At 42.5% G+C, this 27,381-nt stretch overlaps 1 protein-coding gene across 1 annotated transcript in view; it reads left to right on the top strand.

Annotated features, from left to right (window-relative positions):
- ADTRP (androgen dependent TFPI regulating protein) overlaps positions 1–16,843 on the top strand; it is a 58,946-nt gene extending 42,103 nt beyond the window's left edge. The window contains exons 5-6 of the mRNA XM_005305195.4: positions 4,488–4,639; positions 15,973–16,843. Of these exons, the coding sequence (XP_005305252.1) occupies positions 4,488–4,639; positions 15,973–16,016 (196 nt within the window). The 3' untranslated portion in view covers positions 16,017–16,843. The remainder of the gene's footprint in view (positions 1–4,487; positions 4,640–15,972) is intronic.
- Positions 16,844–27,381: the final 10,538 nt, after the last annotated feature.

Here is a 27,381-nt window from a genome sequence, read left to right as displayed (position 1 = left end):
TGATCACAAAAACATCAACTTGCCAAACCCCACAGCAAGTATCGTCTGATGTGAGAACATGGCTCTAAACCCATGTATGCTCCAGTAAGTGGAAGTCACGGTCTCAGATGTTGCACACTGAAAAGAAGGAGAGTGCTTTTCCACTCTGGGAGTGCCCACTGAAGGAAGACTCAGTATCCTAGATAATCAGCAATCACAACCAGGCCAATCATGGCCAAACCGAGTTCTAGTCACATTCTGCACTAGCGGTTTCTCCCAAAGTCTCCTTTGAGCTGATGCTGTCTTCAGCTTCTAATACATCACAGTCAGCGCTTCATTTGTAATGAAAGAGGTACCAGGACTCAAGCAATTTTTTTTTTTTTTACTTTCATAACTGACGCAACAAGCCCAGAGGTGCTGGGGCTATGAAGTGCCAACTCTAGAGGTGCCGGGGCTCAACCCTGGCAAGCCCTGGCACAAAGTAAGCACAGATCACAGTACTCGGTATCCTGGCTATTGGGCCCCCAAGCAGATGGCTATCTGTTACTTGTCCCTTGTGTCATCTTCTGTAGGGTCCTGCCCGTTGTATTCCAGTTTCCTGCTGTTGCATGCCAATCTCCATACTGGTGCTTTCTGTCTCCTGGAAATAGCACAGAACCTTTCATTTTACTCTCTTCACCTTGGTTCCCAGCAACAAAATGAGCTGAATGATCAACTGGAGTTAGGTTCCTAATTTCCATTGAAATCAATGGAAATTAGGGGTCTAAACAGAAGTTAGGAGCTTAATTCCTTTTGAGCATTCAGCCCCAAAGTCTTTATACTAAAACATCACTTTACATTTTAAATCTCTGCATCCAGCCTATAGGTGCCAACACTTCGCTGTTGCTGCCTTCACTGATGTGGCAGAACCATCAATAGTCCAATCATGTGGCCATAAGTAGCATCTTTACTACTCCCCTTTCCTCCATATTTATGGATTCAGGTGGCCCATTTGCCATGTGAGGTGCTGGATTAGCAAGGGAAGAGTCAAGCAGGGAAGCCAGAATGGCTTCCCACTGCATGTGCCTTTCTTCAAGGTCCTGCTTCCACATGGGGTTTTATTACAGAAATTTATTTTTGCTGTATTCAAAAGTGGGGGGTGGTTTCCAACCATGGGAGGCTGCCAGGTCTGGTGAGAAACCTGGCAGACATGTTAGTGAATTCCTGTAGTGACAGATTTTGATACTCCTTCTCATGCTGAGTAAGACGTTACTCTACAAGTAGTCCTCCTGAAATCAATTAAAAGTCTCAAAAACCTGGCCTGTAATCTTCTTCCCTGTCTTGGAATGCCAAAGCTTGTATCTCTGAACTCTTATGTTATCCAATTTTAGACCTTAAAAACAGCCTGCCCTTTTCCATTTCAATTCTAAAAATCAATGTAACAGCAAAGAGGACAGTAATATAGGCATCAATCATCAGAAATGTACCTTGGGCCATAAAGCGGAGGAGATCATACCACCTTTCTAAGCTCAGGAAATATAAATAATCATATAGTGCATACTGCATCTTAAGCCATAACTAAATAAAATAAGTAAATAAATGGAGGGGCTCTACTCCATCACTTTCCAGTAATGCGTCCACTCCATCTTGATGATGAATTAAAACATTTCAATTATATTATATGCTAGATACCTGTGCTCATCTTCAGTTCATGGCCTTCTCATTTTGAAATAACACGATCTCAAATACCTAATTTGCACCAATATGTTCTTTCCCTTTCCTGATCTTATATATCTCCTTGAATACCACCTCAGGGACTAGTTTTCTTCCTTCAATGAGAGTATAGGTCCCATTAAGATTAGGGGAAATTAGGCACATGTAATGAGAGGACAGGAGAAACCCTAAGTCTTCTTCCTTTTAGGTTATTATGATACATCAAGTCTTACTGATTTATACATGCTGCCCCCAAATCCTATAGTGTTTTGGTACACTTGCTACCCCTGTACCATCAGCTAAGTTGTACCCTTCCTATAATTGCTCAGAAATGCAAACATTACTTCAAGATTACCGTGAATTCTTTGTTGTCACTTCCTACTCTATTCTATTTCTTATCACAAAACTACTTTTTATTCCATTTCTAAATTGATACCTAAATTTTCAAAATAATAGGCATCTGACTGTTGTATGGGAGTTGAACTGATAATCACACATACAAAATGTGCAATTGTACAATGGGTGCAAAGTTTGATAGTGCATTTTTAGATGTCTGCTAAAAATTTGGTTCTCTCCGTCCATTGTTTCTGCTCACAGTAGCCCAAATTTTCAAACTTAGCTACCTAAAGACAGGCAACCAAATACGTATTTATGCACCAGAACAGCCTGCCAGATTACTCACAACTTCCATCAACTCAAGTGAGAGATGATGGTGCTTGGTGTCTCTGAAAATCAGGCCACTTATTTAAGTTCATAAAAAAATTGATTTAGGTGCCTGTCCAAAGGCACCCAAGTTTGAAAAATTTGATCTGCACAATCTAATCTCCTACTACCTAAGACTAGGATCACTGCCTTTGTAATTGGCTGAGATATGTGTATCATATTGAAAAAACTACATATAGGCTCTACATAATAATAAAAAAGCCAACTCCATCGTTTTTCCCACTGAGACTTCAATTAGTGTCTTGTAGCTAATATTTCCTGTTATTGTTATTGAGGCCTTTTTATAGGCTTTTTTATTTCCTCAGTCATTTCACACCACAGTTGTTTCCTCTGATCAGAGGACCTATGATGGATCTATAAAACTAGTTTCTACTCTTAATGTTTCCAAGCTCAGCCCAATAAAACTCTATTACCAGCAACACCAGTTTCTCCCATCAACCTTCTTACTGAGGGCTAACAAATCTTTCTTCACACACCTCTTCTTTTATGTCCCACCAGAGCCTTCTCTAATTACTGTTGAACTGTTTTCCTGCTTTAAGGACACTTCAGCTGTTTTCTCTAGCATTTACCTGTTTCTCAGATTTGCGACATATCTTAATTCTGGTGGGGTGTCTATGTGACACACATATCCTGAGACATGACTCACACAGCCAACTGGCAGGCTAGTGTTTTCTCACAGAGTGACACTCTCTCCCATGAAAACACTGGCAGTGCGGGGGGTGGTGGTGGTGGTGGTGAGGTGGGAAATCACCAGAATATCTCCCTACTGGCAGTGCTGGGAAAAGTCTAAGGGGCAGCTTTACGGAGACAACAGAGATGGCTTAGCTTCCCAATAGAATTATAACAGATCCATGGCCACAAAAATGAATACCATTCTTGCCAGTTAAATCCTATTGGACGTGGGGCTTGTTCACCTGTCACTAAATTAAAGTGCACTAGAGAACCTTTTGTGCACACCAGCAGCGTTTACATGGACCAATTAACTTGCTACACGGTAGTCTGCAAGTTACCCATGGGGCATGTTACCCTACCACTTAGACAAGCTCTTGGGGATAGAACTCAGGACTTTGTGATCCAAATGCATGAGTTTCTTCCACTGTCAGAATATATTACAAGGGTGAGTGCCCCCACTACCACAAAGGAGCTAAATGTAGCTTCAGCCCATCTTTCTGGCCTTATATAATGCAAATCTCCTAATTTTATGTTACCTGTCTTTTCAGTGAACTACCTTTGAGATTGTAATCCAATTCAAATGAGTGAGGTGCCATTTGAATTACACTTATCCACAGATGTGTTGTAGTATAAAAAGAAGTTCAAAAGTTTATCAATCAAGAAATTAACTTTTAAGGCTCTTTTGACCAATAAGAGTCACAGTATGCAAATAACTCAAGTTAACTGGTAGCCACAGCAAGCTGTAGATTGGGTTTGAGGGGAGAGAAAGCAGGACAGAATGAAGGGAATGAAGCTCTACAAACTGCCCAGGAAGGGGAAGGGGTGGACAATGCCACCACATTCTCTACCTACCTACCTACAGTTGCTCTTCCTTCCCCTTCTCTGTGGGACAAAGGGAATCTGCCTCATCCAGCCGCTCCCCGATGGACTGGTCACTGCTGAAGGGACAGAAAGATGAGCAATAGCATTTTCCTCTCCCCAGGTGTCTCTGATCTAGGTGGGTGCTGAAAAGCCAGGGCAACCAGTTGGAAAAAGATGTGTCTAAAAGTTCATTTGCTGTTATACAATATAGTTAAGTACATTATAGTTAAATATCCATATTTCTCAACTGAGGAGACTTACTTCAGTTACCTAAATACCATTATACTCACTGAAGTTGGGTCACCATAAAACCAGGCTGGTCATGGTAGAACACTGCATGTGTTCTAATCCGTGTTGAATGATGTGTGTGCTTCACAGAAAAGAGTCCAGTTTTCTAACTGCCCAGTGGAGATGTTGCATATCAGTAGTTTAATGTAAGTTGATCTATTTATTCTTTACCATGATAGTTGTGATAACATATTCCTTCCTGGATGGGAAATCTTTAAATTCTTCTTCTAACTGAATGGTCCTAACCAAAAATCATCTCTCTCCTTGTCTAGGGTCCTGTGGATTTACTCTGTAACCGGAGAGTGGGTATATCCTCTCTTCACCTTTTTCAGCCCAGTGGGTCTAGCGGCCTTTTTCTGCAGTAGCACTGTCCTCATTGTCTGGATCTACAACATTGGAGAGTTTCTCAACCGTATGATTTGGGGTCAGTTCACTTTTTGTTTTTCACATGTAGTCAAATGAAAAATTGAAATGTGCTTTGAGAGTGGCAGCTGACCAAATAATGGAGCGGTGCTTTGTGTGCCTGTCTAAAGGGGAGTCAGGCACAAAGCAAGTGCTGGGTCTCCAATAAAGCTTCCCAGTTTTTTTAAGTAATAACCACCCCCCCCCCAAAAAAATGGGTGATACATCAATTTTCCCTAATGTAACTGGAGAAGGGCCTTTTGCCAGCACAATAATTGGAATCTGATTCCTTCTTACACCATGATGCACAGAATCAAAATTCCCCTGGCCTAAACTTTTTGTACCCATGTGTAGAATTTATTGAACTATGGACTGCTGCTCTTTAGGGAGGGTTTACAGATGAAAGAAAACTGACATTGATGGACCTGAGTGCAAGTATCAGAGCTTCTGTCAAGGGAAAATGATAAATGGCATGTTTGTGGTCTTTAACCAACCATTCAATATCTCCTTTCTGCTTCTGCAGCCACGAGTTGGTGGCATGAGCCAAGATATTTATTAAAAAAAATAACATCCCCTTTAAAAACCCACCTAACAGACAAAATATTATTGTAGGTAGTTATGTTATACAGTGAATGAAAAAAAAAAAGCCGTTTTTTTTTTCCACTCTGGTTTTGCATCTCCTTCCCCCACGCCCCAAAAATAGTTTCTGAGGTGAAAAGGTTTTTTTGGGGGGGGGAAATGTAGATATTTTACTCAGGACAAATGTGTGAAAACTTGTGATTTCTTTCAAGGTGGAATTTTGCAAGTTTTGAGAGGGAGGGGGGATCTTTTCACTGGAAATATTTTATCCTTGACCAAATTTGTGAAGACTCATGAAAATCTCAGGCCAAAAGTTTTAAACCAGAATGTCTAAAATTAGGCTCTCAACATCCACCTACATAGAAATGGACTGAATTTGACAGGTGCTGAGTAACTCTGGATCCCAGTGAGGAGCTGCAGGTGCTCCAAACCTTTGCAAATAGCATGACTGCTATAGGCACCCAGGTTTGAAAACTTGGCCGTAGCCTTTTCCTGCTTAAAGTCTCCCCAAGTGAGGACTGGTGCAGGTAGCCATAGAGAGGCCGAGACACAAAAAAGATGAAGGGCCAGTTCCTGCATTCATACACAACTGTACATTTCCATTGATTTAAGAGGGACTGCAGAGTTGTAACTGAGCAAAGAATTTGGCCCCAAATCTGTGATCAAAGGCCAGAGTATCTCTGCTATAAGGAATAAAAATTGTTCTGAATTGTATGGCAAACACTGCAAGGTACAGTAGCTAGAGATCTGTTTGTAAACAAGCATGCCTCTGTTCCTCGAAAAGACATACAAACAGTGAACTGTGCCACCCTGTACTACTGATTACCAGGTCTCTCCAGGGATTCTCTTCTGGAGTAGCATGCAGAACAGTTGCTCCTGCTTTCACTCTCTCTCAAAGACAGCCTTTTGCTTCATTTATCTATTGTGATTGTTTGCTGTTCAGAGAAACAAGTGCAAGACAGGTTTATTTTTCATGTCATATGAATAAGTTTAACTACTTCATGGATGTTTCTCCATTATTTCCTAACCAAACAGTCAGTTACAACAACTGGAGATTATCAATATAAGCAGCACAAGTGGAATACAAATGATTTGATGCCCAAGATAACTGACTGAAGAAAAAGGAACATACCAGTTATCAAATTAAATTCAAATAAGCGTGTTTGGAACTGATGACTAAATACAATCAGCTAAAAAGGAGAAATTAATTTCACTAAGATCTGTTGGTCGGAGATAAACCCAGTCCAGAACACCAGGTCCAACCCCTCACTATACCCAGAACTTTGGACAAGTTCAGTCTATGCATATTTTGAAGGTGCTGGTGGGTGTCTCAGGAGCATATATAAATGTACTTTACACACACAGCATGATCCTCAGCTGATGTAAACTAATGAAGAACTATTAAAGTGACCAGAACTCCACTGAATTACACCAGCTGAGGATCTGACCCACACTGTATAGTTTATATTACTCAAAGCAGACATAAAATCATGGCCTCTTGTGATAATTTATGACCCTATGGCATTTTTCACACAAGTACAGGGCGTTAGTCCTGGGTTAATATTCCTACTGTTTGTTAAATTACATTCTCCCCAGCTCTTGTGATTTTAAATACATGTTCACTTCTTCACATCCAAAGCCTACAATACTGTCTAGCCTTGCCATGCACTGTTAAATGGTTGTTGGTTCCACCCTATAGGTGGCTACATGATAGTGGCAGAGGGAAGCTATTCTTGTAGTAGAATAGAATATGCAAGAGCAAAATCTTCCTCCATCCTTGCTCATTTTGTTCTGGGACAAAAATCCCACTGACGTCTGAGGGAATTCTGCTCATGTAAAAAGACTGCTGGATTTGGCCCCAGATTAGTTTGCTGAGCTTTCACAGTGTTGTAGGATCCTCCTAGGAAAAAGGTGCTGTATAAATGCCCAACTCATTCTCATTGCAGAGCAAACCTAATGGTTTTAAATGAAGTTTTCAATGTCTGTGGACTAATGTTGTGGTGATTGCATACTTCTAGAGCCAACCTGTGGCTCCAGAGCCGCATGCGGCTCTTCAGAAGTTAATGTGCGGCTCCTTGTATAGGCACCAATTCCGGGGCTGGAGTTACCAGGCACCAACTTTCCAATGTGCTTGGGGAGGGGGAGTGGTGTGCTCACTGCTCAACCCCAGCCTCTGCCACAGGCCCTGCCCCTACTTCACCCCTTCTCCCAAGGCCCCTGCTCCTTCCTGTTCCCTTCCCTGAGCCTGCCATGCCCTCGCTCCTCCCCATCTCCCCAGAGCCTCCTGCATGCCGCAGGAGGCATGGGGAAGGAGGGGGAGGCGCTGATCAGCAGGGCTGCTGGCAGGTAGCTGATGGGGGGGGGGGGGCTGCTGAGGTATTACTGTGGCTCATTGGCAACGTACATAGGTAAATTCTGGCTCCTTCTCAGGTGCACGTTGGCTGCCCCTGTTCTAGAGACTTAGGGTCAGACTGCAAAGGGGACTGGGAAGGGTGGAGAGAATGCAAAGCCATGGTGCCATCCTTCTCTGGGCTGGCCAACAGAAATGGTGTGCCATAAAGAAGAGTGAATGCTGCACAGAACTTAAGGGTGAAGTGGTAGGTCTGTCTGAGGTGCCATGCCTCTCTGCAACTCCCATTAGGGTGCTGTTTTGTTCTGCTCCCTCGGCAAGACAGTGACTTTATGCCACCATTTAACCTTTACTGTTATGGAAAAATATAATGGTATGCCTAGAATCCTATTGGCAAATATAGAAATAACTTTTCATTATAATTATTGTGCCCTTCAGTCACTTATGCCTGTCACTACTGAAATTCACCATGCTTCTCTCAAGCTCCTTACAGACTGTAGTTAGCATCTGGAGGGAACTCTGTAGGACTGGGCAGTGTTTTGCCCAATGCCTTGGACTGAGGGCTCCAGGGCAGGTACTTTTTCCACCCTCTTGCTTCTCACCAGCAATTAGAAATTTGTTTCCTTGGCACTATGGTAATTGAAATAAGGCAAAGCTGATTAGAAGATCAAGAAAACCAAAGTAATTCAAAGATAAGCAGAATAAAATACATTAGGTCAAAGACTATACCCACCCTTTAAGCCTTGCAGGTACTACTGAGTGAAAACAGAATACTATATATGCTTAGATCCTTAGAGATTTGTGTCTGTCCTGCAGGCTGCCAGGGTCTCTCAGTTAGCATGTCGTCTCCCCAGAGTCCAGTCTCTCTTTCCCTCTACCTCTTTAACAACCATATCCAGCCTTGGTGCCAATGACAACGGGTTTCTGTCCCTTCCCAATCAGGTTACCCTTCTCCCTCTTGGTTTGCTTCTTCCTTACTATCCCCCTCCATCACTGGCCATTAAACCTCATCTCTTTGTTTTACCTCTCTTCTTTGAAATAGACCTTCTCAGCCATTATCTTAACAACTACCAGTTACACTGGGCTCATCTTTTGTTCCTATCAGTAGCTCAGTATGTCAGTAATAACTCATCTGTGCAGAGACTGAGCTCAGCTGTTCACCTAGCCAACATAAATATAAAATGTTTAGTTATAAGACTACTTAAAATTGCTTATAATTTCTCAATCAAATATAGTTTATCTTGGATACTTATCTAATCCATTGAAATTATGTACACACATATACCACATATGTGGGCATGATTACACATGGTTAGAAAATGACATTTTCTATGTGGACATTTTTGATTTTTTGTTGATTAACCAAAAATGTTTCATTCTATGATGGATTCAGTTTAAAAAAAAATCAACCACCACCTTCCATGAGAATTTTCGTTTTGTGAAAAATCCAGTTTTCTGTCCAAAAACATTGCAATGTAAAATTTTGATGATTCCTAGCCCTGATGCCCACAGCATGTGATGAACTGCATCTATTACAGACCTTTAATAGTCTCACCTGTACTCTGCCCACTTATCCATCTATCCCAGAACTACCCACAGTTCTAACCGGTGAGCAGCTTTAAGCAACCACAACTTTTCTTAAAATTAAAAGTACTGGCCACAATTTTTTTTCCTCTTTCCTCACACAACATGCATGTTTCCCCCGAAATTATTCCAAAGTCCAGGACTGACAATGTTCAGCCCTGAACACATGATATTTTTAAGGTTCAATATCTTGTGCGTCACAGCAGAGAAACGGGCACTGTACCATTTTTGAGCCTGCATTCTGAACTCTTTCTGATAATATAATATGCTTTTCTACATCTGGACAGCCAAGAGTTAGCAGACCTTTAATTCGTTTTATTTTTTCCAGACAAACTCTTTTATGTAGCATTTGAGGTATTAAAAATATGTTATTTTCCATTTTGCTTTGGCTTGGACTCAAGGTAGCCACTGCAATCCAAATGTACAGACAGAGAGATACAAAAAATAGTACTAATAATTTTTTTTTAAAATACTAAAAGTTTCTAATATTGTTGGGTAATGTGGACATCCCAAACTGGGTAACCATTTACACCACCTGAGAACTTGACCCATTTGTGCATCCAAAAGTGAAGCACAAGCCATTTCTGATAGGTAGAAAATATCAAAAGAACAACAGGTTTTACAATATTTCCACCAGTCAAACTGAAAGAGGAACCCCAAAATAGGACAAAATGGTCCTCTCCAGGGTTTTGTTCCCAGCAGAATACAAAACCACCTGGAGCAGTTCAGATCAAAGTCCTTGAATCCAAACCTTCCCAAAAAATAGTGAGGAGGGGGTTATGATTTGAGGTTCTGGTGTAGGCCCTGCTCTAGTGTCAATCTGAACATTTGGAGAAAAAGTTGATTGTTTTCTTTTTCCTTCAGCAGACCTGCAAACTCTTTTCTAGCTTCTTTACTTCTCTACTTTGAGCTGGATGTGAGTAGGATCTATCTGGGATGCCTGTTGCCTTACTGGCTATCACCAGATAGCTACTTTGCAAGAGATTTAAATGCATGTTTTAGGGAGAAGCCATGCAAGACAGTTGGGGGCTTTAAATCCATAAAGTGTCTGGTAAGTTCATACAAAACAGACAAGTGGCTTATATCTACCCTGAAAGAAATGAGCAAAACTTAACCTAGAAAACAAACACTAAGGAAAAAAGATCAAACACTCACTGGTTGCAGGAGAAGAAGCTACAGCCTCTGGTAGTCAGCTATAAAATGGCTTCCATAGGCCTGCAGCTAATTGCTTCTCTAAAATTTAAAGGCCCAGATGCTAGATGGGGAACTTGCTTGGAAAGGAGGCATACAACCAAAGGCGTGAAGTTAGAACTAAAGTTGCATCCAAAGTGGTTTAATTATCCTGGCTTAGGGCATGAGACTAAATTATATAAAATAATTTGTATGTGAACACAGGGCAATTTCTGATAGAAAAAGGAACATTTGTCAACTCCTTATGTTTAACAATCTATTCCACCTTTGTATTTCGCTGTGACACTCGGAGTAGCTTTCCAGACCTGGAAGAAGAGCTCTCCGTAGCTTGAAAGCTTGTCTCTTTCACCAACAGAAGTGGGTCAAGTAAAAGATATTACCTCACCCACCTTGTCTCTAGAAAAAGGAAAGTTATACTGGTGCAACCTCCCCGTATAGTCAAGGACTAAGAGAGTTAGCTGTGATTAGCTAGCCTGCACGCACACAGGTGTGGTTTATTCTGGGGCAAGGGACTAAACTGCTAACTGCATGAGGGTTGAAGACCTGGAATAAAGTACCTTGGGCATGGATTGGGCAAAACAATTGTCTTTCTAAAATACATAGGACATATATTTGCTTGTTAGTTGTCAATGTATGTTTATTTAGAGGGTGTGTTCAGTGCTATGTGAGTTCCTGCTACCCACTAGTCTCTTCAGACTCCTCCTGTAGTGGGAATTAAGTTGTCTTCACAGACTGTGGTACCCCTTTGAGTCCCACCTACACCATGGCTTGCACCTCTGGAGCAAAATGCAAGGTAACTGACAAACCAGCTCGTACTCTGAGATGGTCCTAGAGTTGGCAGACAGGTCTTTTTGGTGGCACTCCTGACCCATTCTTCCTTCTCCTCCTGCCCCCCTGCACTCCTCTCCTTGGTTTAGTGCACCTTCTGCCCCTCAGCCTTCAGTTTCCCTTCTCTGCCACCTCCATCACTTCTAAACTAGAGCAGTGGCTTTCAACCTTTCCAGACGACTGTACCCCTTTCAGGAGACTGGTTTGTCTTGCGTACCCCCAAGTTTCACCTCACTTAAAAACTACTTGCTTACAAAATCAGACCTAAAAATACAAAAGGGTCACAGCGCACTATTACTGAAAAATTGCTGACTTTCTCCTTTTTACCATATAATTATAAAATAAATCAATTGGAATATAAACATTGTACTTACATTTCAGTGTATAGTATATAGAGCAGTATAAACAAGTCATGGTCTGTATGAAATTTGAGTTTGTACTGACTTGGCTACTGCTTTTTATGTAGCTTGTTGTAAAACTAGGTAAATATCTAGATGAGTTGATGTCCCCCATTGAAGACCTCTGTGTACCCCCAGAGCTATGCATATCCTTGGTTGAGAACTACTGGACTATAGTATAGCACAGCAATACCATAGTAAAACATACAGGCGATCCACCCTATAAGTAATTATACTGCATAAAGCTACTCAAAGGACACCTCCTCACAATAAAGTGTGTGTCACAGTATAAATGTATTGTTTTATTTCCAACTCCAGCCTGTGTCTCCTAACAACTTGGCTGTTCCCCTCACAAGATTTCACCACGGGTAAGAACTGATGTAAAGAGCTGCACAAAGAAAGACATTTTCTGGCCTTTGTATGGACGTGTGGGTTCAGATTCCACTCTCACACCATGTTAAAAACTTGTGAAGCGCTTTGCATCAGGGAAGACATTTGCGAAGCAGACCAACAAGTAATTTTATTGGTCCATCAAAACCCAAGAAGTAGGCCACATAAACTTGCATGTCATCTACTGGCATCTTATGTATGAACTGACTGTTGACATATGTACCGACAAAGAACACTCTTGTAACACTACTTATAGTTTGAGCAAGTTCTCACACACTCACAGGCAATGCCCTGTCCAGTTCACAATGAAACACAAACAATGTGTGGCCTGTGATTGTGAAAGCTCTGGAACTCCCAAGAAAGTCCATCAAGCATTGATCATTGTGAATCAGATTCAGGAGTTTTTGCATGTCTCCAGTAGTCAGATGTCAAACTTTGAGATGTAGGCCAGTCACCAAATCTCAGGAAGGATATCCCTTCCCCACAATGTACAACAGAATAATTGGCTCAGATACATTAAGCAATTTTTAAAATTTTCCTCTGCAGTAGCTGGTATTATTCAGTGCCAACGGCAGAATATGGACTTAAAGGACCAACAGTTCAGTCTGCAGAGAAAATACTGCTCCCAGTCCTGCAAGCTGTAGGATGTGGGAGGGCCTGTGGGCTGTACAGAGCCCCACTCAGGAGCGCCGCCAGCTTTTCTGCTGCCCTAGGCGGCGGAAGGTCCTGCCCCGAAATGCCGCCCCCCACAGAGGTGGCGGAAGGTCCTGCTGCCGAAATACCGCCGCGGTCGCCACCCCCCAAATTGTAGCGCCCTAGGCAACCGCCTAGGTTGCCTAATGGGTTGCGCCAGCCCTGGCCCCACTTATGGGGGCTCTGCACAGGGGCAGGCATCTACCCACACAGAACAATTTGCAGGATCAGGGCTACTATGTACAGATTATTTGTGTGATCCCACCTGAGTTCCTGTAAACCAGTTATAGTATACCAAATCTTCATGCAGTCTTTATTACAGGCAGAACACACAGTAATGCCTATAGTTAAGCATGCTAATGAATTTTTGTTCTAAACCATCAATTTCAGATGCTTATAATTTTGTCAAATATCATTTTGGCTGATCTGTGGCAGGGTTATTGTCAGTTGGACAGAAAAAGAGAAAGGTTTTTTTTTTTTGAGCAATACTTGTTGCTAGAAAAAGATTTTTGCAACTTTTTTTTTTGTTTTAAAGAGCTCTGAAGCATCAGTGATTAGTGTTTGAAACTTAACATTTAGCAGGGTCATAGTCCCTTGCTTGCAGCTGTGCCTTCCATTGGTCAAGTGAAAATCAGATTTGAGTTGGAGAAAATTATAAGTGCTTAAAAATCCCTTCTTTCTGCACACGCAGGAGTTTCTGTGAAGCTACAGAATCGAAGGTCTTCCAGCAGGTCATTGGTAGTGCACATTTATGCCTGTAGAAACGGAGTGGAATTTTTAACTGAAATATGATTTGTGCATGAAAAAAGAAAGAAAGTTCAATACATTTTAAGATACCAGAGCTTATGGAACATGATTGTAATCTTAACTGTCTTTTGGTGTAGTAGTGTTTGTATGGTATGCACACTATTTCATAGACAGGTATAAAAAGTTTAGGGACTGCACATTTTATGGGCGCTATGTTTGCATTCTTCAGCTTGTAAAGCCAGACTTCCTTAGTACAATGTGGTGAACTTTTAGGAAGCACAGTCACTGTGGCAAGGCATACCTCAGTGCAGTTAAAAAGTGGTATTGTAACCTAGAGGTGCAAGCTTGAAGCTTTCTAGTGGCTGCATTTTCCCTTGAACTGCTGCTGAATTGAGAATGTAGTACCTACAATGATAATCTGTAAGGATGTGAACCTCCCTGGAGGGAGGGAAGTGACAAATTTTAGCATTATACAGGGGTGGGCCTCACCAGAAAGTCACATTTTACATAAACTATAAAATGGCCGTGTTCTCTGAGAAACTAACATACTAGATCCAAGTTCCACTTTTCTTTATTACAGTTGAGATTTCCTACATGAGTCCACTTTTAGTTTTCAGACAAAAAAAAAGACCCTTCTTTCTAGAAAATACCTTCATTTCTGCCCCCTTTACATCTGAAGAGTAAATGAGCAAGGTATTCTCATTACATTAGTTAAATAATGACTATTTCCACAAGCTCTATACATCTGCAGTAGGGGAAAGGACTCAAGTTTCAGGAATTAAAAGGATGTTATTAATGTCTCAGCACTCATGAGCCAAACGCCTAGTCTGTCTTGGTCTCCTCTGTCAGCCATAGTTGTGTAACTAGTCTGTGGCTCTCTCTCTATAGATGCTTCATATTTGTCATTCAAACCACAAATGACCACTGGGGTTCAAGAGTCTGGATCTTCTATTCTTGAAAGACAGACTTGTATCTCTAGAGGATTTTCATCATCTGTCAGTGTTAAGAGGGCTTATTACCTCTTTATTTGCCATCCACTAGAGGGCGACATAATCACAAACACTTGAGTGAGCAAGCCAGCATGATTCCATCAGGAAAGGCCAACCATATAAATACACACCAGCCAGCATGTAGAATCATAGAAACATAGATATGCAACATACCTCAAGAAGTCATCAACTCCAGCAACTTGCGCTGAGGCAGGGCCAAGTAAACCCATACCATCCCTGATAGGTGACTACCCATGCGAAGTGTACATGACCATTGTAGTAAAAGTACCTCCTGTTTTTCCTATCCATGAGATACCCGTTTGCACTGGTCAGTCTAACATGGTTCTTCTGTTAGGATATTGTGCAAGGAATGTTGCTGTATGTCAGGATCCTTCCTGCATGCTGTGCAATCTGGTGTAATTCTACAAGGGAAGCTGAAAAGGGGCAGCAGTGGAACCCAGTTCTGTTGCTGGAGGAAGAGCTTCAGAGCCTCCCCCAAAGCATGGTCTTGGAGGTTGGGGCAGTGGGCCACTAAGCATCCTCGTAAATGTTCTCAGTAAGCAGGAGGATGATTGTTAACAGTAAAGGATAAGGGGCAGGAAGAGTGGGAAGATGAGTGGAGAGGCTTCTAAAGGTTTGGCCAGTTCAGACCACCATCTTAAGTGTCAAATGTCTTTGTGGTTCACCTATCATTCCAATGTCTCTCACTTCACTAAAGGGGGAAAAAAACAACCCTTTTCCACATTCACGGTGTTCCCAGGAGAGTTATATTTTATTGCTGTCCATTTTGCAATACATGTTTAGTGGAACACAATTAATTCTTTCAGGGGCAATAAGTATAAATCTGTCATTAATCTTCCACATGGCATCAGATAGTTTGATTTAATGACATGCCAGGTGAAATTGCCCTGAGAAGGTGTATACATTTTCTCCTCTTTTCTCACTATAATGTGATGCATTCACTTCATCTCCATCTGCAAAGGTGCAGAGCCTTTTGCTGTACTGTAAGTAGGCTGCAAAAGCTTGCCAAGACCTACATGAATCATTGCCGGGTACTGGACATCCAGTGCAACTAGAAGGCAAACAGAGTGATTTGCCAACTGGCTAACAGCAAGTGTAAGGCTGGGACATAGAAAATGGAGGGGAGAGAAGATAATGTCTGGACTCCAAAGTCCTTGCAGGAACTTTATTTTAAAATATTATTTTATCCAGTTAATACAGGGACAGATCCTTTCCCCACTGAAGTCCATGGTAGAACACCCATTATTTTCCTTTTTTTAAACCTTTTTTTTTTATTGTTCTTATAACACTCGTTATTTTCAGTGGCACCAGGACTTGGCCCATGGTCCATTTCAAATTCTTCTTCAGTGGCTAGTAATCTACCTTGTGTCAGGCAAGTTTGTCTTCCCTCCTACCTTGAAAATAAAGATCGGTCCAAAGTGCACAATTCAGCTCTCACCCCTATGCCAACCCCACTCAACTTCAGGGGTGCTGAGACTCCAGGGACTGATTCTGGTCTATCACTATGCTAACATGCTTCACATATACATGAACTTTTCTATTGGTGCCTCTGATTAGCAATTTGTTCCCCTTTGTCTCTGAACAGGAGATACAGTAGTAATACTGGAATACAAGAGGAAGGGCAAATGAAGCTTTCTTTTCAAAGGAGTGCTCCCTCCATGAATTCTGAAGCCATGAAGTAGAGGGAAAGAAATGCCACTGTGATAAACTCCTTCTCCAACGTACTGTGTCTTCTGGTGAATCCATTTGGTCATCATAACCATGGAAACTTGTGGAAAATATTAAATGATAGTATTTTCCAGGATGGTTATGAAACAAAGCAACTGCTACGAATAAGGAAATGCATGCATCTGTGTACAAGATTTCTCATCCCTTACACAATATACATTAGGATATGTCTGTGGTAAACTTGTAACTGGCAAATAAATTACCTCATGACCTTGCAGTGGGACTGGCACCACATCTTTAAATGCCCCGTGAAAGCAAGCACTTGTTACTCAGTACTTGTTTCGCTCACCTAATGTTTTTCTAGAAGTCCAGATGGAAAAATAAAAAAAGAGTAATAATTTTAACATTGCCATGACGTCCAAAATTAGAAAAATATTAAAGATAATAAAAACCACCATTTTTGCAACAGGCAACATACATATTAATATGTATAACTTTTTCTTCTTAATTTCTAACAAGAATGCAATACTTTTTCTTTTTTGGTTTCAGGTAATCTTGAAGCAAAAGTAAGCTAAGTAATTTTACTGACTGCAGGATTGCTTTGACAGAAAGTATGTTAATTGAAAGTACTGTTTAACATAAAGCTGCCTGCCATAAAATTGTATTACATTCATATGTTTACTAACCTTGCTTGATATACTCGATTTCTATTATTAGCCTCAACATTTTGTTAATAACTAGAGCACTGGAGAGATGCTTTGCAAATCCAAATAAACAAACAAAAACAAGTCCTGGAGTGAAAGTGTACTTGAATGGTCAGCATAAAAGAATATCTCTGTATTGTTAGTGATGCATTTAGATGACAATTTTAAATTAGTTGGCAGTACTTCAGTGGGTAACTATTACTTCATTGCAATGTCAATAGCTCAGCACTATAACACATTCAATCCACGAGGGTGTTGTTTGCATCATTGAGTGCTGCTACTGCTTACCAAAGCATAAAAGAGAAACATGTATGGATTAACAGTCTGGGAATAATACACAAAAACAAAGTGGACATACAAACTTGGTTCTTCTCACATGTTGCACACCTGCTAACACTCTGGATTGGGAATTTAACATACCAGTACTAACTTGCATACCATGTTATTCCTATGAGCCAAGAGGAGATCCATGCATCCATAGCTATTTTCAGGTTACTGCACAATTCACTTCAAAGTTTAGTGAGGGGACTGTAGCACCTCCTTCTTTCATTGAACTAGAGGGAGGGAGTGAAGGAGCACAACAGGGAGGTTTAGCTAGAAGGGGAAAAGATGATCAGTGGAAAAACTGAAGGGAGAAGCAGGCAGAAGAAAAAAGGGCAGTGAATTAAGGGAGAAAGAAGAGATAAAAATTGAGACTTACCGTAGAAAGTAACAAAATAATATATTGAAAGTTCAGTGGCAAAATATTACAGTGGAATAGATACTAATGTGCGATAGAAATATCAGGGGGTCGGCTCAACAAAACACAGGATCCCACTATCCCTAAAGAGAAGATAATTGGATCTGGTTTCATATGGTGGGACCCACTGGTTTTGGTGCACACTTGTTGATGTTTAATAGAATCTAATACAGTTAATACTAAATCATTTTACTTTCTCAAAATTTCTCTTCTTAAAGTAAAGTTCTCCCTGAAAAGTGACTGTAAAAATGGCACCAGGAGGTTGTATATTCATTGTGTCTCAATGATTTCCATGTCATATGGACTCTGTATTCAAGGAGATGTATTTTCCTAACTGCCAGTCCCTCAAATTACTCTGGGCTGAGAGTCCAGACTGGTTCTTTCACTCTCATGCATCACCACCAGCCAGAGGTTCTTCATGGAAGATCATACCCGCAACTACACCTGTGCAGTCAGGCTGTCTTCAGAGTATTACTTCCATGACCTCAGTGCAAAGCTACAGAAAGTGGAGGAGAATTCTATAGGTTGCTTTAAAAATCCTATAGAAAGGATAGCATTCCCTACTCAGTTCTCTATGAGGGAGATATGGGACCTGCACTGTGAGGTTAAATTCAGGTTGATAAAAAGTTTGTCCCCATAGTTCCGGGTGATCAGCCCCTGGGCTTGAGTTTGGGTCTCTCTCTGATGCAAACACAGCCAAAGAAGAAGAGAAAAATTACATGATGCATCAGAGTCAATGGGTATAAACTGACATTGCTCCCTTGATTGCAATAGAGCTATGCTGATTTACACCAAAAGAGGAGCTGGCCTTTCATTTCTTTTGCACAACATTTTAAAACAGCACAGCCAAGATGATGTTTCTCTCTCTACTTTGAGTAGGCTTGCAAAGCCAGTCAGAACTGTTTATTTATAGCTGTAGATATTCATGGCTGTATAAATTAGAAGTTATTACTGAATGAGATGCCCGCCCACTCACACAGCGCAGCTGTACATGAATCCTTTCACACTGCTTGGCTGAATACAGTATAGAATGGGAGGGAAAATGGCATGCTCCCAGTCAAATCATGGGATCACTGCTTAACCTGCAGGCAAGAAGCCCAGCAATTAATTGTCTCCCCCAAAGCACAATGTGCAGTGTACGACAGGTACAATTATCTAATATTGTTTAGCCCTGCCAGTTTGTGTGGTACAGAGACAAAATACAGGTATAAATGCATTAGAGGAAAAAATAACTATCATTCCACTTCTTTTTCCAAAGATTAAGCTTTTATTTGTAAAGTAGAACTAGTGTTCATTAAAGGAAGGGAAGAAGACCCCCTCCACAAAAACCTGAGCACCCTGCCCACACGCAAACACCAACACCAGAATAAACAGCTAAAAACAAGTATTAGAAATTGGTAGGTGCTGGTCTGCAAATTGTTGGTCTTATCTCACAGCTTGATAATAGTTTAGCAAAGAAAATCTCAGGACTTGTAAGCAAGTGCTTTTTTCCATGTGAACCTGTTCATTTAGCTGCATCATCAGTTAGCTTCTCTACAGAGTTACAGGACTTGATTCTGACCTGAGTTACACCAGTGTAAGTCCAAGGTAACTCCACTGCCTTTGGTGAAGTTACTCCAGATTTACTATCTACATACTGCACAGACCACAGTGAGAGATTATGCCATACACTATCAAAGAAACTGAGGAACCACCTGATCAGCCTCCTATACAGCAAACAGGAAAACATCAAAAAAGAGCTCTCCAACCTGGAGACTTTCATAAATAACCAACCCTCCACACAAACGGACTTTAAATAAAATAAAATAAGACAGGAGATCTACATTACACACTTCATCCCTCTACAAAGGAAAAAGGACCGTAAGCTATCTAAAATCCTACCTGCCACATGGGACCACAACAGTGGTACCCCTAACTCACCCAGCAATATAGTCAATCTATCCAGCTACACACTCAACCCGGCAGAAGAGTCTGTCCCATCACAGGGACTCTCTTTTTGCCCCACCACCCCCACAAACATGATACAGTTCTGCAGTGATCTGGAAGCCTACTTTTGCTGTCTCCAACTCAAAGAATACTTTCAAGATAACACTGAACAGCACACTGATACACAGATACCCTCCCACCAACAGCACAAGAAGAAGAACTCCACATGGACTCCTCCTGAGAGTCGAAATGACAGTCTGGACCTATACATAGAATGCTTCCGCTGACGTGCACAGGTAGAAATTGTGGAAAAACAACATCGCTTGCCTCATAATCTAAGTCGTGCAGAACGCAATGCCATCCACAACCTCAGAAACAACCCTGACATTATAATCAAAGAGGCTGATAAAGGAGGTGCTGTTGTCATCATGAACAGGTCTGACTACCAAAAGGAGGCTGCCAGACAACTCTCCAATACCAAATTCTACAGGCCACTTTCCTCAGATCCCACTGAGGAATATACTAAGAAACTGCACCATCTACTTAGGACACTCCCTACACTAACACAGGAACAAATCAACACACTCTTAGAACCCCGACCAGGGTTATTCTATCTACTACCCAAGATCCACAAACCTGGAAATCCTGGATGCCCCATCATCTCTGGAATTGGCACTCTCACTGAAGGACTATCCGGATATTGGACTCTCTACTCAGACTTTACGCCACCAGCACTCCCAGCTATCTCCATGACACCACTGATTTCCTGAGAAAACTACAATGCATTGGTGATCTTCCAGAAAACACCATCCTAGCCACCATGGATGTGGAGGCTCTCTACACAAACATCCCACAAACAGATGGAATACAAGCTGTCAGGAACAGTATTCCTGATGATGACACAACAAAAGTGATTGCTGAGCTCTGTGACTTTATCCTCACGCGCAACTATTTCAAATTTGGTGACAATATATACCTCCAGACCACTGGCACCGCTATGGGCACCTGCATGGCCCCACAATATCCCAACATTTTTATGGCTGACCTGGAACAATGCTTCCTCAGCTCTCGTCCACTCACGCCCCTTCTTTACCTACGCTACACTGATGACATCTTCATCATCTGGACCCATGGGAAGGAGACTTTGGAAGAATTCCACCATGATTTCAACAGCTTCTACCCTACCATCAACCTCAGCCTGGACCAATCTACACGGGAGGTCCACTTCCTAGACACCACAGTACAAATAAGTGACGGTCACGTTAACACCACCCTATACCGAAAACCCACCGACCGCTATGCCTACCTCCATGCCTCCAGCTTCCATCTCGGACATACCACAAGAACCATCGACTACAGCCAAGCACTGAGGTACAACCGCATGTACTCCAACCCCTCAGACAGAGACCAACACCTAGAAGATCTTCACCAAGCATTCTCAAAACTACAATACCCGCACGAGGAAATAAGGAAACAAATCAACAGAGCCAGACGTGTACCCAGAAGCCTCCTGCTGCAAGACAAGCCCAAGAAACAAACCAACAGAACTCCACTGGCCATCACCTAAAGTCCTCAGCTTAAACCTCTCCAACGCATCATCAGTGATCTACAACCCATCCTGGACAATGATCCCTCGCTTTCACAGACCTTGGGAGGCAGGCCAGTCCTCGCCCACAGACAACCTGCCAACCTTAAGCATATTCTCACCAGCAACCACACAACGCACCATAACAACTCTAACTCAGGAACCAATCCATGCAACAAACCTTGATGCCAACTCTGCCCACATATCTACACCAGCAACATCATCACAGGACCTAACCAGATCAGCTACAACATCACCAGTTCATTCACTTGCACGTCCACCAATGTTATATATGCCATCATGTGCCAGCAATGCCCCTCTGCTATGTACATTGGCCAAACTGGACAGTCAGTACGTAAAAGGATAAACGGACACAAGTCAGATATTAGGAATGGCAATGTACAAAAACCTGTAGGAGAACACTTCAACCTTCCTGGCCACACAATAGCAGATTTAAAGGTAGCCATCCTGCAGCAAAAAAACTTCAGGACCAGACTTCAAAGAGAAACTGCTGAGCTTCAGTTCATTTGCAAATTTGACACCATCAGCTCAGGATTAAACAAAGACTGTGAATGGCTAGCCAACTACAAAAGCAGTTTCTCCTCCCTTGGTGTTCACACCTCAACTGCTAGAAGAGGGCCTCACCCTCCCTGATTGAACTAACCTTGTTATCTCCAAACTGATTCTTGCCTGCATATTTATACCTGCCTCTGGAAATTTCCATTACATGCGTCTGACGAAGTGAGTATTAACCCACGAAAGCTTATGCTCCAATACATCTGTTAGCTATAAGGTGTCACAGGACTCTTTGTTGCTTTTTACAGATTTACACTGGTGTACATAAGACCAGAATCTGGTCCCCAGAGAAGATGTACAGTAGAAGTAAGAATTCCACCAACCAAAGCCTCTACAAAGATAGTCCAGGGAGGCTGAGGTTCCATTTGAGGCCATGAGCTTGCGTGCAATGCTTGCTCCTTTGGGTTTCCTTAGCACTCAACGTGTTTTTTCCATAGACTGGTGTGTCACATTACTGACTTAAAGCCAGAGGTGAAAGTAAGCCGGTCCGGTACAGAATACCAGCAAGAGCCAGTATGCCGTGCCAGACTGCACCGGCTTCCTTGGCGGTGATTTAGAGAGCCCAGGGCTCCAGTCGCTGCAGGGAGCCCTGGGCCCTTTAAAGCTCCGGCAGCTGGGCTCCCGCGGTGATTTAAAGGGCCCAGAGCTCTGCGGCGGCTGGAGCCCTGGACCCTTTAATTCGCCCTTGAGCCCCGGGGCTCCCAGCCACCTCTGCAGCTGGTTGCTCCGAGATGATTTAAAGGCCCTGGGGCTCCCCGCCACAGCCGGAGCCCCAGGGCCTTTAAATCTTGAAAAGCCCCGCCTCTTCCGGCTGAGGCCACGCCTCTTCCAGTTGAGGCCACACCCCTGCTCAGGACTCCAGCGTACCGGTAAGTCCTTTAAGTTACTTTCAACCCTGCTTAAAGCTGAATTAGAATACAAGGATGACTCTTATTCTCTGTGCAGGACTAAATTTGTTGGGACATTGAGGGTTGCACTGTTAATACGAAGCCTTGATATGTAGGTGCTGAGCATGTAAATTGTTCCACGTGGATTGACACTGCGCTTGTATAGTACCTGATTGAAGTCAATAGGTTTCCATGTTGATGCTGGTGTCCAATCATGTGGAACAACTTGCAGAATAAGGCCTTAATTACTATAGGACCAGTTATTCAAAACCTTGATTTGTATTATGCATGGGAAGTTCTTCATTCATCACAATGTACACCTACAAATGATCATATTTATACAAATTTGCATGCCCAGGTAAATCAAATGCCATGAGTGCTTATTCTATCATCTGCATACCCAGAAGTATTGCACACACATAACAGCTGGTGCGAATGACTGGATACACAGAACTGCATGCAAAAAGTGGAAACTGAACAGAGGTGGCTTTGAAAGTTTGATGCATTATTTCTTTTTGCACAGATCTAATCACTGTAACATAAAATAATTTTCATGAGGTACCATGGACGGCACCTGAAGAAGAAAGTTAAAAATAAAAAAAATTCTTTAGGGGACCCTGCAGCCTCTAAGCTGTCCTATTGCTCCCTGTACCTCTCTGGATTGCAACCAGTCCCACTGAATCATGCTGCCTTGGTGTCTGCCCAGGAATGACTTGACAAGTGTGACTACAACATCCATCATTCACAAGGGCAGGTGTCTCTCTAGTGATTTTTATTTGCACCAAACCTTTTCTAACCATGGTTTCATAAAGTTTGAGATGGAATAAGTACAGAAAAACTAGGAGAGAGAATAATAACAAACCAACAAAGATCGTAAGGACAGAAACATTTTAAAAAGAGCATTTCTTAACAACAGGCTTTGAAGGATTAGATTTTTAATTGGTAAATGTTGATAAACATCCATTTCTCTCAAACCAGTGAAAATATTTCCAGCAATAATAACTGAAATGTACATAGAGGCAAAGTAGAAAAAATGCAACTTGAGAACTTATTAGAGTTTGATTTAGGAATATTTACTTTGTATATTTTGACGTGATGTTGATTATTTGAGTTTTAACAAATGTAAAGCTTTAACTTTTTGAATCTCAACATCTATTGTCATTAAATAATTATTGTCTGACCCCCACAAATAATTACCAGCCACTGTGAAAATTTAAATAAAGAAAATTTTTAAAAGTTCTTTAAAAATCAGTATCAAAATTATAAAAAAAAATCAAAATCAAACTCTGCCAAGCCTACTAATTACCATGCTGTCAGTTTCAAGTGGCCAGGCACCGGGGAAGTGAAATGTGATGTCACATGTTCCGGTGGAGCAGCAACAAGTAGTGGAGTATGTACTTTAAAACACTCTGTATCATGAAGAAGCCAGATAGATAGTCTCGGGAGGATGCCTGGAATTAACCAGGAGAGCTGAGCAAATACAATTTGTCAGATGAATTATTCAATGAGTAATGGCAAAATTCATTGAATAATTTATTCATATCATATTTTTGTATTAGTATTCATCCAGATCTACTACTCACAGTTGCTTCACAGAAAGACATTACTGTCCGTGTATATTGGCATTCATATTAATAATCTCCCTCCATAATAAGTTCAGTTCTTGAACTGAAGCCACAGCTTTATGTTAGGAATCATTCTTCTGCTGCTCTTTGTTTCTTGCAGTCAAGCAGTTGATTAAAATAATAGGCCAAATCCAGTAGTGTGTATTCAATTCTTCGTCAAAACTCCCAGGGTGAAATTCTGTCCACACTGACTTCATTGGAACCAGGATATTGCCATCCAGGGAAATGAACAATTCTGAAAATCTAGTCACATATTTAGATGCCTTAGTATGGATTGTCTGTAGGTTCCTCAGTCCTAGGCACTCAGTTTTGACAATATTGGTGTGAGTAAAAAAACTTCAGGGTGTGGCCCAATAACAATAATAAATAATACTGGGTGTTTCTACAGCAGCTTTTGTCCAAGGATTTCAGTGCATTTTACAAACACTGCACCTTACTTTCTTTTGGGAGTGACATTTTACTTCACTACCCTGACATCATTTAAAGGGCAAAGCAATCTCTCATGGTAAGAAAAATAATGTACCTTTATGCACCTAGACAAACAGAATTAGCTACTCTGGACAAATCTGTTTTTACTGTCAACTAAAGGCTAGGTTCCAAAAGGAAAAAGGGTTGCAGCATTTGAGGGCATTTTGTTTGCACATTAGTGAAGTAAGCCACCTGCTTTTCGCTGTGACTTGCTAATTCAGTTAAGCAGTGTTAGATGACAGTTTGTGGTCTGGCATCACCCAGCGAATATGCAATAGCCAAAAAGCAGGTGTGTGACAATGCCTATCACTGCATTAATTTTGCAGTTCACATGCCACAAAATGCCACAGCCCCCTCCTCTCATTCTGAACCAACAATTTTTGCTCTACTGTCATCAAAAACTATTACCAGAAGCCCACCTCCCGCCCCACCCTACCTCCACAGGGGCATTGTGAGGATCAATTCGTTACGTCAGTGAGTTGCCCAGACACTACAGTTATGAGGGCTAACCACCACTAAGTGTGTTTCTACATGTCTCAACATGTCCTCAGCCCATGAGTTGAGCCAATCAGAGAACAAGGGGGTGCCCCACCTCACACCTCCCCCCCCCACAACTTCAAACTTTTAGGAAGACAATTTTTAGGGTGGCAAAATATTCTAACAAAGGACAAAAATACACTTTTTAAAAAAATGTGCTGGTGTCAGTTCTGCCTCAACAGCACTATAAGCATATTTCCCAGAGTGGAAGAGATTTTCTAGTAACTTAGGCCTGTATTCAGCAAAGCATGTAAGTGAAAGGCGACTGTTGTCCCCTTACTAAAACTCAGGGGGTGTTTTGGTTGCCTAGCTCCCAGTACCAAAGAAAGGGGAACGGTCGATGGGAAATCAGGACCCTGAGACTGACAGTTCCCAGGGGCAATGGGGAGAGGCCAATGCTCCACGTGAGCCTGATTGACAGGGCGGCCAGGCTAATCAGGGAGTCAGGAGGCCAGGGGGGTCCCGTCCTCTGTGAGCTGGAATTGCCTGAGTCAGACAGAGTGGGGCTGAGCTAAGGAGAGAGCAGGGGCCCAAGCTGAGCTGGGAGCAGAGTTGCAACAACCAGAGAAGCAGCCCAGGATGCTGGAGGCAAAGCAGCAGCAGTGCGGAGGCAGAGTGGAGCTGGAGCAGTCCGGAGCTGGGTGCAGTGAGCAGCTGGGGAGAGCGAGAGGGACCCTGGGCCATGGGCCCAGCGCAGGGAGACACCCCCCACCAAGAGACCTTGCAGGCCAGACTTGGAAGGGCATTGTAACCCCGACAGGGATGGGAAGACGCTGGGAAGAAGGGTCCTGCCACCTAGAGCCTGGGAGCGTGTGGCCACCGCCAGAGCAAATGTCTGACCTACAGCCTTCCTGCAGCACAGCCAGGGCCTGAGAAGGAGGCCTGGGACTCGTGAGGAACAGACGGAACATCCCTGACATTCCAGAGACGCAGGGTGTGACGTCCCCATGCCACTGAACGGGGTGACGTGTTTTCCTTTTACCTTTCCCATTTTTTCCTTATTTTTTAAAATTGATTGCTGTTTAATAAATTGTATTTGCTTTGAATTGTATGTAATGATCAGTGGGTCAGGGAAACGTCCAGTCCAGAGAGAGCACCCGAGAGGGGGAAACTCTAGCACCTGCCCTAAGTGACCACAACAAGATTGGGGGGTCAAGCCCCCCAAGAATCCTGGGCCCAGCCTTGTTGGGGTTACAAGGACTGTGCCACACAGCAGCGTGGAGGGGAGCACTCGAGGTCAGGCAGGCCTCTGGGTAAAGGAAGTGGGAGTGAGGATTCAGATCCTTTTGCTAGCCCATTTCACCGGGGTAGTGTATAAGCCAGGAAAGTCCCCCACAATAGTGGGACCATTTCCCTGCTTACATAAGCCTGTGTTTCATTTTAAGCATGTGCTCAAGATTCATTGATAGGGCCCTACCAAATTCACGGTCCATTTCGGTCAATTTCATGGCCATAAAATTTTTAAAATAGTAAATTTCATAATTTCAGCTATTTAAATCTGAAATTTCATGATGTTATAATTGATCGGGTCCTGACCCAAAAAGGAGTTGTGTGGTGGTCACAACGTTATTGTAGGGGGAGATACAGTACTTCTACCCTTACTTCTGCGCTGCTGCTGGCGGTGGCGCTGCCTTCAGAGCTGGGCAGCTGGAGAGTGGCGGCTGCTGGCTTAGAGCCCAGCTCTGAAGGCAGCGCCGCCGCTGGCACCAGGGCAGAAGTAAGGATGGAGTGGTATGGTATTGCCACCCTTTCTTGTGCGCTGCTGACTGCACTGCTGGGCCCTTGGCCAGCAGCCGCCACTCTCCACCACCCAGCTCTGAAGGCAGCAGCGCAGAAGTAAAGGGTGGCATGGTATGGTATTGCTACCTTTACTTCTGCACTGCTGACTGCAGAGCTGAGTGCCTGGCCAACAGCCTCCGCTCTCTATCCACCCAGCTCTGAAGGCAACACAGAAGTAAAGGTGGCAATACCGCAACCCCCCTAAAATAACCTTGTGAGACCCCTGCAACTCCCTTTTGGGTTAGGTACCTCAATTTGACAAACACTGGTCTCCCCCGCATGAAATCTGAATAGTATAGGTAGGGTAAAAGCACACAAAAGACCAAATTTCATGGGGAGATGAGATTTCACGGTCTGTGACGCGTTTTTCATGGCCGTGAATTTGATACGGCCCTATTCATTGATGTCTATGGAACTTAAGCATGTGCTTAAGTGTTTTGCTGAATCAGGGACTTATAAATTCTTGCAGAGCATCAATATTAACAATACGATATTAACAC

The sequence above is a fragment of the Chrysemys picta genome, chromosome 2 (assembly GCF_011386835.1).
Source record: "Chrysemys picta bellii isolate R12L10 chromosome 2, ASM1138683v2, whole genome shotgun sequence".
NCBI lineage: Eukaryota > Metazoa > Chordata > Testudines > Emydidae > Chrysemys > Chrysemys picta.
Note: the sequence above shows the minus strand (reverse complement) of the source record. Positions and strands in the feature narration are given on the sequence as shown.